The 12,208-nt window shown below is 42.8% G+C and overlaps 1 protein-coding gene across 1 annotated transcript in view; it reads left to right on the top strand.

Moving 5' to 3' along the window:
- The window catches only part of adarb2 (adenosine deaminase RNA specific B2 (inactive)), a gene marked incomplete at both ends in the record, with an annotated part of 152,761 nt that overhangs the window by 124,756 nt on the left and 15,797 nt on the right, over positions 1-12,208 (top strand). Inside the window, 1 exon segment of the mRNA XM_079234160.1 lies at positions 9,407-9,575. Coding sequence (XP_079090286.1) covers positions 9,407-9,575 — 169 coding nt within the window.

The following is a 12,208-nucleotide window of genomic DNA, read 5'->3' as shown; positions in this document are numbered from 1 at the left end:
GCACTCGTGCAGGAGAATATACCTTCCTGATGAATTATTGACTATTCAGAGTCTCTGAGGAGAACGCCACACGGTAGTGAGTGTCAGTCATCCCCACTGCATGCTGGGCCGGCTGTGCTCAGGCAGCTCTGACAGGAGTTCCTGATGCCACAGTGGTGAAATCTTAACTAGATCAGCCCAAAACTTAATCTGAAACCTGAATGAGTGACACACTTAAGGAACAGTGAGGAGGAGGAAGCTTCCCACTGCTGTTCTCCTTGCAGCGGGAAACAATGAGATATTGCCACACGTTGTGGTGTTTGTGCACGGTTACATCAGGGCCTCCCACGCACACACACGTGCACACAAAGACACACTGACCCATACGGTACATAGACACCGTGACTCACTCCACATCTCTTGTCACGTGATACGGGCACATGATGCTCACAGACTGCAAAGCCCAGAATGTAAACTGTGGCACAGTGGAGCCAACTATCACTAAAATACATAGATTCTGCTGACGCTTGTTTAAACGGTACAAAAACAATTATTTGACATCCAATGGATTCTGCAACTGGTATAACTCACTCATTTATGTCAAACAGAATTAAATACCTTTTAGAATTTAAAATTAAAGTAGAAGTAGTTATATTTAGGTTAACAAAAACATGTAAACATGCTATTGGGCATAACCTAAATTTAGCTGTTGTTAGTTGTTTTCTAGTCATTGCTTTTAGCTAGCTAAACATGTTAATAGATAGCTTAGCTGTTGCTGTTAGCGGTTGTTGTTAGACGTTGGTTAAAGCTTGGTCATCCTGATGTTAGCTGTTTTTGGTAGTTCTTTGCTTTTAGCTGGTGATGTTTGAGACAGAAGTGTATTTTTTGTTGCTTGCTAAGGTGAGGTAGCTGAGCAGGTTTGTTTGGTGGGTTAGGCCGTCGTTGATAGCAACATTCTTGGTAGCTTAACATGTTAGCTAGCATTATTTTGGCGAGGATGTTAGCTGGTGATGTTCTACACCAATTTTAGTGAATGTAGCTCGGACGATGTCCACCTGATGACCCTGTAAAGCCAACACACTAAATCATATTGAAACTATGGTTTTCTCTTCCCCGTTCAAGGGACATATTAATACATGGAATAATGTGTCATATGAGAGGCCGTTGCTAACTATTGGCTATTTGTAAGACTGGTGGAACTCGATTTGCAGTGATAGCTGCATACTGAGCTGGTAATAGCATTCAGTTTATGCCAGATTATATCGAGCCAGTGTTGTGGTTTGGCATAAGCAAATACAATACAGGTATATGTTCTGGTCAAGTAGCTGAATACTTCTTTATTAATCATTAACATTGGGCTTCCAAAGGAATGCTCAACATTTGGCATATTCCAAAATACTCCTAACCCCGAGAAATGGAGCCAAAACTATAACCAACAGACGAAGCAGCTTTATACAAAATACAAAAAGGACCATACACACACAAATGCTCACAGGTCTGCACATGTGGAATCCTGACACACACACACACACGCGCACACACACACACACACACACACACACACACACACACACACACACACACACACACAGATGAGTGTTATCTCCCTGTGTGGCTGCAGCCTGTGGGGGTGCAGCGGGTCAGTGAGGAGGGATTGGTATCTCTGCTGTCTTTGGAGGGCTGCAGCTCATCAGTTTATACTTCAGTGAGACCGGCACTCATCCTGACCTAATCCAATCCCTCTCCTCTCCTCTGCCTCCCAGTAATTGCTTCTGTTTGTTTATTAATAGCGCGCGTTATCTTCAGAGATCCAGACGGAGGGTTGCCAAGTATTTGCAGTGGCGCAGCAGCAGCAGCAGCAGTGCTGTGGTGGCCGGCGTCCACGCATGCAGTCAGACACCAAACTCGACAGGAACACTGGGGAGTCCTGTTCTCTCTCTCTCTCTCTCTCTCTCTCTCTATCTCTCTCTCTCTCTCTCTCTCTGTGTCTCATGCCTCTGCTTTCGCCTCAAGAATATTAATCAGAGTCCGTCTTTGAACCACAGACAGACAGCGAAACCCCCCCACCCTCGCTGGAGTCCCGCCGAGACAGTTGAGCCCCAACCTGAGTGAGATTAGCCTCGCCACCGGGCTGAGAGTTGCGAGACGACCGGCAAAAATAAACCTGCTAGCACACATTGTGAAATAGTGTGGAAAATCTCATTTGAATCGATCTGAGATAGCATTGGGGTGTTTGGAGATGGTAAACAGTGTTCAGATGTGTTCAGAGACATGAAAAAATTGCGAACGTCCAAATGGAAAATGCTTTAAACCCCCTTCCCCCTTCCTCCTCCTTTCTTTTTCACTTGTTTGTTGGATGGGATGAGAGAAGCTTCTTCTGACGTTTTTTTTTTTTATTCAGCAGGGTGATGAGACTCAGAGTGGAGGAAAATACCACAGGGACTCAAAGAAAGAGATGAGAGCAAAGGGTTTCAAACAAGTTGATTACAAATGACGACTAAGCTATGGTTCTTAGTCTGCATATCCTTTTTCAAACAGGGATTTTTCTCTGCTCTTTATCTGGTTTTCCGGCTGCCGCAAATTTTAATGTTCAATAATCACATCCGGCAACGAAACAGCTTGCTAAGAGGCAAAATAAATTAACAGAGATGTGCTCAGGGTGTGTTGAAGCAGAGAGAGAGAGAGAGAGAGAGAGAGAGAGAGAGAGATATTTGAGAGCTTCAGCAGCATTTCACAAAGACATCCTTATGTGTTCAGAGCAGTTGCCTGTTAAAGCTAATACAGATTCAACAGGGTGCAGTCTCTGCTCTTGCCAAGGTTTTTTTTTTTTCCTCAGCAAGTGTAGAGCATTTCAGAGATTTTCTGTTATTCAAACGACACGCACTGGATGACATTCACTGTAATCATCCAACATCTTGTGGTTAAGAACACATGAAAGATAAGATGTATGGGGCTCAACCTAAATGGCATGAAGTAAAGTTTACGAAAACGTGACCTTGAGAGCTCATTCTGCTTTGGAAGAAAATGTTTTTGGGGGCTTATTAGATACTACTTTACCCTATTTTATAATCACAGAGATTAAATGGATTCAGATAATAACTTTGCTGTGTTACTACTCGCATCTAATATTGTATAAAATGTTATTGGATTATTATTATTTCATTATTATCTATGCATTGTACCTGTAAACAGCATTTTAACAGAGGTTGTATTTACTATTTTATATCCTAATTATATTATTTGGGTTGCAAAACAATCTAAGTATTTATTAATTGTATGTTTTGTGTGCAGTATGATACATCAACTAAGAAACCAGCAGCTGTCAAATAGATGCAGTGATGTAAAAAAGTTAAATATTAACGGAAGAAAGTGAGTGAATAAAAGTGAAAAAAAATGGCGGCCGGGTGCAGGATGTCCCGTGTTGTGCTGGTGACTGTTCTCACTCGTCCGAGGTTACAGTAAAAAAAAAGTACCGGGTACCGTCAAAAAACAAACCAAAAAAAAGAACGAGTTGAGTTTAGCCGAGCTGTACAATTTAGAGTAAATGCATCATGAGAGGAAGCGGCCTCAGAACCGGCCTTGGTCCCTGTGTGCTGCACTGTGGCTGCCCACTGCTACTACATTGGTAGGATGGCTCCATAGCAAAGGACACATTTTCTCGAGAAGAATAATGATCTCCAACTTGACCATAAAAAACTGTATACATTATTGGGTGCACAAGTCAGGGTTAAAGTTGCCCGAGCAATAAATGGCACATGTGCCCTCATTGGCTGAGTGGGTGGTGTGACTTCACTGCCCTTTTTCCAGTTAGAGCGACAGCTCCTCAAAATGTCTGCGTATGTCCCTGTTGGGTTGGGATTCCTGTCTATTTTTAGTGGATCTCCACAAGTGTGGATAATTAATGTCCTTATTAGCATTCCTTTGGTACACTACTTGTTACAGTGTGTTTCATGCCATTAACGTACCCTAAAATCTTTATCATCACCATCTAAATCAAATTGAGATTTCTCTCCTATAAAAGATAGGGGAACATTTTGGTCCAGCATCGCTTTAGTATTGTACGTGGCGAATTAAAGGGGCACTTTACCATTTTTACACACTGTAAGCAATTAACACGTCATGAAGAGTACCATTAAAGTGGTGAAAACCGTTACATAATGTCTTCAAATACCCCTGATGACATCATTAAATCAAAATACACACTACCAAGTTAGTTAAACGTGTGCCTCCATCATATTAGAGCGCATTCTGCATCGTCTATGTTCTCAAACCCCATAAGAAATCATCCTATCCCACTGAAGTTACCAATTCTAATGCGTTCCACTTCAGTGTTGAAGCAGGTAACCTGATGTTTCCGCATACAGCCGGCGTTGCTCCAGCCACCTTGGCCGCTAAGCCAAACAGTTCCTTCTGGAGCCCGGCTGCAGCGCTGTGTAATGCGGTGTGTGATGCAGCCTGGCGGTGAGACGCCATCCTGCCAACACGCAGACAGAGCAAGTGGAGAACCAGTGTTGCGCGGTGGAAGTAATGAAACGTGCAGAAGCACTCAAGTAACACATTTTCTGGAGCTGTCTGACAAATATGACGACATTAGTGAGACAAGAAACCGGTTCAGCAAAAATATTCTAATTCTTAGCTTGGTCTTTACTTCTCTTAGTAGAAACCAGTGTCTGGTTTTAACGCCCTGCTCTAACAGACGCTGGGTCCTATGTGCGTGACTCCGTGGCTCGTGGCTCGTGGCACAAGGGGCAATCAATGGCACACAAGGCAGTTGTGTCAGACATAGTTATGTGACACAGTTGGAAGCAGGGGGAGATTATATTTAGTCGGAAGTGTTGACACCAGTCATGCACGATGAAATAAACCTCACTTCCTTTTTTGGAAAGCAGCACGTCTACTTCTTTGTCCACAGCACAGATTGTGTGATGGATGGAGCGGCGTGGACTGGAGCGGCCACCAGAATCCCCATGGCTGAATTATAAGTAGATGGTTAAACTCGGCAATTTAGTCTGGTAATAGCTTGACTAGGGTGTGTGTGTGTGTGTGTGTGTGTGTGTGTGTGTGTGTGTGTGTGTCAATCACTTGAACTTGAGTTTAATTTGCAAAAATTCCCTTAAATAATTGACATGGCAATTACACTCCTTTGCTTGATTGACACACACACACACACACACACACACACACACACACACACACACACTTAGGTGCAGCCGTGGTTCAGGGGCGGTCATTGAAGTCCGGTGTTAAATAAAAGCCACTCCGCTCCATGCGATGCCACGAGGTGTGTTTATCTGCTGGGTTGCCATAGTGAGGCGGCCTGCACTTTGTTTTCCTGCTAAAGGCCTCTGACAGCATTGCGCGCTGAACAGTATAGTGCAGTTGCCATAGTGAGTAGTTCCAGGTCTCAGTCTGTGATGTGCATGCATTTTGACAGTGTTGTTATCGCGGGGTGTGACATCTTTGAATCACCAGTAACAGATGTATTTGTGTGTGAAGAGTGCCTCAGGCCTTTGACTCCACTCTACCTTGTTCCTTTGGACCCTCTCTCTTTGTGTTCCTGTGATGCAGCTGATTATTCCTGGTTTAAAAACAGCACACTGCCTGTGGGGCTCTCTATCTCCTCCATGTGCGTCTCTCTCTCTCTCTCTCTCTCTCTCTCTCTCTCTTCCATTCATCTCTTCTCCCCGTCTCTTCTCTCCTGCAAACTGAAGGCAACCTCAGTGCCAATTTCATGGCAGGGTAGTGAGCAGCGCGGCAGAAATTATCCACTGCAAAATTGATCTAAACAATCGCAAAGTGGAACGGCAAGGGAAAGCAGGAGAATGAAATTGGTTGAGTCTGTTACCTTTTAGAACTGGCTTTATCACCGAGAAGGAATTGGGGTGCATTGCTTACAGGGAATGCCAATCGTTGAACTCATGATATCCAGATTTTTTTCTTTTTTATGGCGCCGCGCCGTCATAAATATTGTATGTTTTCTGTGCAGCAGCACAGTGTGTTTAGCATAAACGCACCGCTCCTCCGTGAGTGATATCGACAACAAAAAAGCTCCGTAAAGATGCGTTGCGTTTGATCTCGCCGTTGATGGAAATCATTATCTCTCTGTCGACACGTTTGATTAATCACCGCACACATCGGCATGCACAGGGTGATGTGCTTCTGAAGCTGTGTACGCAGTATATACATCATTCTTTTAATGACCTCTTTGCAGCCCGACAGAGGTGTGATGTAAATAAAATGCACGTGAATAAATGTTTGATTAATGACTCACTACAGGGAGCCGTGAGCACGAACCTTTGTTATTTAACACAGCAGCATTTACTTCTTCTGAAGTCAGTGCCCTTAATTGTTGCTTTGAAGCCCGTGTCAACATTTGATTCATAAAAAGGATAGATTCAAGTCACATGTGGCAAGAAGGCTCATTTCTAACACTGGCAGTCTTTAATGTAGGGACAGTTTGACTCAGAATGAAGGATGTAGGATGTCTAACATCGTGACTAAATCATTTTTAAACAACATATTTATATTAACAATGGATCCCATCACATACTTGTACATGAAAGATGCCGCTGTGCGGATGAGCCCATGGTTAGTAAACTCTATGGAGCGTTATAGCATCTTTCAGCTTATTGTTTTGGTTTTCAGGCAAATCTGGCCCCTATTCTTTGAAAAAAATGTATATTTATTTAAGTCTAAAGGCAAAAATAGGATACAAAAATGTAATTTAGACAGTAATGTTTACTTTGATTTTGTTACTCAGGCTCCAAATGGTACGGTACATTAATTTGAGATTTTAGAAGTCCATACAACATAGTTTTTTTAAGATAAATATAATTTAAAGTTCTCTGCTGTAGTTTGTAAAAGTAAAAGTTGAACTTATTCCACCCTACTTTAGTATTTCCTTTATTTTTCTCTCTGCTCTCTTTCCCCTTAACTGCCCACACACACACACACACACACACACACACACACACACACACACACACACACACACACACACAATCCTCCCTCCCTTAACTTTTGCCTCCTTTGCCCTCCTTCCTATTCCTCATCAGTGGAGGTGTCAGGACTCCACCGCCGCAGTGCCATCTGGGCCGAGGCTGATAAAAGCTCATGTGCCGGGCCGGCGGTGCCTGCAGGTCTGCCAGAAGCCAGCGAAGCCTGACTTTGAGAGGCGATGGGAGAGATTTGTGGCAGCCGAGGAAGGAACGGCATGCCTTTAACGTGCTGATCCAGCCTCTACCCCCTCTGCACCACCTCTGTCTATCTGTCAGTCAGCGGGGCTCTCGCGTGGCCCTGCACTCGCCGGGATCCTCACGGAGGAAAGTGTCTTTTTCTCAAAGGAAAAGCAACACATCACAGGATGACTTTATGATCTGTGATCTCTCTCATAGCTTATACTTCATGTCTCGCATTGAGAATGTCGCTCCAGTGACCTCTTTAGAAGCTTCTCTCGTGCTGTCCAGACAGAACTGGGAGGGTAAAGACCGTTAATCTGGCTGACACAACACCAGAGCTCATTCAAAACACCCTCCAGCTAGGAAGATTAGTATTTTACTACTTTCACGTTGGTAGAATAAAGCAACCGAAAATGGAGGTTTCCATGAAAGCAAAGGAGAAAACACTCCTCTTTCCCAAGAAATTAGAAATACCTCAAGGTCAGTCGGTCGGTGAGTCAGTGTGGTCCTTCTGGAACATCCCGTGGGCCTCAATCTTTGCTGCAGCTGTCACATACTGTAGATGCAAAACGGTTGTAAAAAAAAGGTGATGTGAATCTCTGTGAAATGGGGGACGCCATCACTCTTGTGGGTCAATGCTGGACATGTGACAGATACTCATTAAGGCCGTTTAAGGGCACCGTTTCCCGCGAGTCCATGGTATATGAAAGTCTATAAAGAATTATCATATTTATTTCTAGCAAGTAGACCCATGGAGAGACCACCCTGCCTCCAGTTCCACTCAGAAGAAGAAGCAGCAGGACTGATATAGTTTTCCTTTTTATGTGGAGAGCAAGCCCGGCTCTCTGCTGGGTTCTCTATGCCTTTTCATTGGCTCACTTCAATTAATGTTATGGATGCCTCTATCTCCACTTACAGAGGACTCACCAGGTTTGCCTCCCAGAGGATGAATCGCTATCTAGTCCTCCAAAGGCGTTTGTGAAATGTACTGAGGCCGTAAAACAGCCTCCGCTTCCCTTCTCTCTGTCAAAAAAAGATAGATGTAATCTCAGCACAGATTCTCAACATGTTTATATCTCGTGAAATAATCTGCTTCAATCCATGTTTGTTGGTGTTTAGCCTTTAAAAAAAAAAAAAAACGTGCGGGTTGACGAAGGGTCGATTTGACCCAGGAGAAGATCGCCCACTTCTAGTGCCAGCCCAGTTTATAGGTGGAGGCTCTCTTCACTCCTTGCATCCGGCTAATCCTGGCTGCTGCGGCGTGATAGCAGCTTCTAAGAGACGCTTACCCATGCTGCTCAGAGACCTGTGGTTATGGAAATAACACAACGCTATCTGACGGAATGACCTGTTTTACCCGGTTTGCTTCTTATGTTGAGCAAAGTGTACTCTCCACCTTTACTGAACAAGTTAGAGACTAACTTCAGTTTGAGGTCTATTTTTACACCCATTGCTGTTAATTGGTTGCGTTGTATTCTCTTTACTCTATTTTAGTTTGACTTATATTTTCATTACTTCCTGACTTTTATTGTATGCTACTTCACTCTAAAAATACCACATGCATTGACATGGAAACGTTTTTTGCAAAGCAGTGTTATGCAGTGTGTAAAATACCCGGTGGCAACCCGCCCACCTAGTGCTCCAGTATTATTCTGAAGTCCTACAGACGCAATACGACAATGTACATGACGTTATGGATGCAAGCCAAGGGAACCGGGCTGTAAACACTTGCCAAAATATCACTGAGGCTAATATCGTTGATGAAAAGGCCTCTCGCACAACTAAGAAGAGGAGAGACGACGTCCTGCTTTCATCCCGGTTCTTACCGAAGGTCCTGGGTCCAATATGTCCAAAGGGGGACTAACGAGGTCCTCAACATGACGCGTGTCCTTCACAGCGAACCAAAGGATGTCCTGCACTCACTGTTTATTTTGTTTAGTGCTTTTTAGTTTGAAGACAAATTTAGTTTAATTAGTCAACTTTTTAAAATACATTTTAGTGTTAAAACTTCTTCTTGTTCATTTTATCCTTAAACCTTGTAAGTCTGTTTTCATCCTTTGTGGGTGTGAGTGTGTGTTCTTGGACCTCTTTCCTAATGATGACAAAATGCCTCTCTCTGACACAGAAAGGTGAGGAAGGGCATGCATTAGAGCTGCTATTAACCTCTTGGATTAAGGAATCAATGCAGTCAATGGAACGTATGACAAGAGGAATAAGTGGAACATTTGTCTGTCTGTTTTGTCCAACAGGTCTGGACCTGAGACACGCCCAGGTGGTGGCGTTATCCACGGGTACCAAGTGCATCAACGGCGAGTACCTGAGTGACCAGGGACAAGTGGTCAACGACTGTCACGCGGAGGTCACGGCCCGCAGGGCGCTTCTACGCTTCCTCTACTCTCAGCTAGAGCTCTTCTTGAGGTAATAGATCGATCTTCAGATGTGTCTTAAAGAATAAGTCTAGTTGATTGTTGGTCTGGAAGGCTTGCTCATTATTAAAAATCAATCCCTTTCATCTCAGGTTTCTTTATCTGGGTATCAGCCAAAACACCAACACAAAGGGAACATTTTAATTAACTCTGAGAATAAAGACAACCCAAAGAAGTTTAGTGTCTGATCACAGGCGCTCTTGCTCAAAAAATGACTTAAACAAGCAATTGATTATAGAAATAGTTGCCAATTTACTTTGTACTGTCTGAATTAATTACTAATTTCAGCTTAAAAACCACAACTCATATTGAACTTCTATGTGACTGTACAGCTGCTCCAGGTTCTATCAGGGTCATGTAGGTTATGATCATCACCAGCGGTGGAAGAAGTATTCAAATCAAATCCTTTGCTTTAGCAAAAGTAGCAATGCGACAGTGTAAAAATATTTCCTGAGAAGTATTAAAACTTGCATTCAAATTGTACTGAAAGCAAACCTATGCCACGTTTGAAAGAAGAATTAACAGATTATTCCTTTTATAAATAAAAAGTTGAAATCATTTGTAATAATAAAACACCTTCTTGCTCAGTTCAGTGCATCAGGGACTTAAAGACCGACTGAAATTAAATGGCTTTTTTTTTGGGTCTGCTACAGCTTACCTATCTGCTCTGTAAATCCTGTCCTGTGTTCACCTTTGAGAAGCCTTCTTTCTTCCTTTTAGTTATACCAAAATAAATATCAAGCACGTCTTTGACTACAAGAAGGGATGACTAAATGTGACCTTAGTTGGACTTCCAGACATTACTGGGTCAGTTAAATTACCTTTGAATCCCCTCTATGTTTTAGCATGAACCGTTATCCTGTTGTCTTATGGCCACGGTGGTCAAGTGATACATGAATGGTATTAAAAATAAAGCACCTAAACCCATGCAAGCTGTGTTGAGATGATTTCACCTATTTAATATTCCCTCTGCTGTTGGCCTCTTCACGATGATGATGATCAGGAATTACAATTTGAGTGTAAACCTTTTTATTGCAGCATTAAGTTGGTCCAATAACCATAAACAGGATTTACAATCCCAGTGTATGATGTATACGTTATATAAGCATAGAGTTTAATTGACCGGCCCTCCACCTGATGCAGCTATTTGAGTCGGCCCGATATCCGCTATCAAGCTGCCTCCAACTACTTCAACATGCAGTTTATTGCATTATGCATTACAGTGTGCTTAACAGAGTTAAATATCTAATTTGTTGTGACCGCCTGCTTCCAAAGAATACTCTCTCCTCCTTAATAAGCTCCATGGAAACAGCTCCGCTTTGGCCACCAGAGAGCTTTCAATAATTAACTCTGTCTGGGTGCTGTTCTCTCCAGCTAACTAAGCATACCATCACACACTCAACTGGTTCAGCTCAGGGTCTCGGCGGCCTATTGGTTTTTAGCACTTTTTGAAATGTACACAGCGAGCTCTGGTGCACACAAGCTCACCAGGATTTGCACCAGTCTCCAGACTTCCAGTCCATGAGCATATAGTGTGTGTTCGGGCTCCCAGAGGAACCCGGTGGCGAGGCTGATTCATCAGATAAGTGGCTAGAAGTCTCGATCGTTGAATGTCATATTTGCATACACAGTACTGACTTTTTGTCTTGGCACAATGCTGGGTGGCAGGTACAGAGACTTTGCAGCTGAGTAAAATGGCTAATGGGGAAGATAAGTCATAATGAAATGACCAAACAAAATGCCAGAACTGCCATATTTACGCTCAGTGAAAGGACAAGGAGACAGAGGAGAGGTTATATAAAGAGTGCAGCCGTGCTTTGCATTGTGATGCATAGTTTAGGTATGCCGTGTGTGTGCACTTTGTGTGTGTGTGTGTGTGTGTGTGTGTGTGTGTGTGTGTGTGTGTGTGTGTGTGTGTGAGTGAGAGTGAGAGAGAGTGATGAAATCCTTATTCCTGCTCACAGCAGAAACAATGACCCAGATTTTAAAGTTAGATTATGTGTCTCCTTGTCGTCCATAATGCAGGTATTCAGCTTATTTTTAATGGTTGGAAAACAACTTTTCTAAACTTCTGGATTAGCTGTATTAAAAAGATTTACACTACCGTTCAAAAGTTTGGGGTCACCCAGACAAATGTTCAGTTTCTTCGCAATTTCTCGCATGGAATAGCCTTCATCACTAAGAACACGAACAGACTGGAGACTCAAGTAGCTCAAAGGAAGGCCAGTTGTAAAGCTTCTCTGCTAACATAATTGCACAAGGGTTTTCTAATCATCCATTAGTCTTCTATGCGATGAGCAAACACAATGTACCATTAGAACACTGGAGGGATAGTTGCTGGAAATGGGCCTCTATACACCTATGTAGATATTTCATTAAAAACCAGACGTAGTCATTTACCACATTAACAATGTATAGTGTATTTCTGATTAATTTAATATTATCTTCATTGAAAAAAACAGTGCTTTTCTTTGAAAAATAAGGAAAGTAAGTATTGGGAAAAATTGATTGAGTTTGTGACCTCACAGGATCATCACTGATCTGTTATTGGGTGAATTGACATTTATTTCCATCAGTGTACCTTCAGCATAAATGTATAGGTGACCAACTTTTTGTTCCATGTAT

The sequence above is a fragment of the Taurulus bubalis genome (genome assembly GCF_910589615.1).
Source record: "Taurulus bubalis genome assembly, chromosome: 18".
NCBI lineage: Eukaryota > Metazoa > Chordata > Actinopteri > Perciformes > Cottidae > Taurulus > Taurulus bubalis.
The sequence above is the reverse complement of the archived record's forward strand: the minus strand, read 5'-3'. Positions and strand labels throughout refer to the sequence as shown.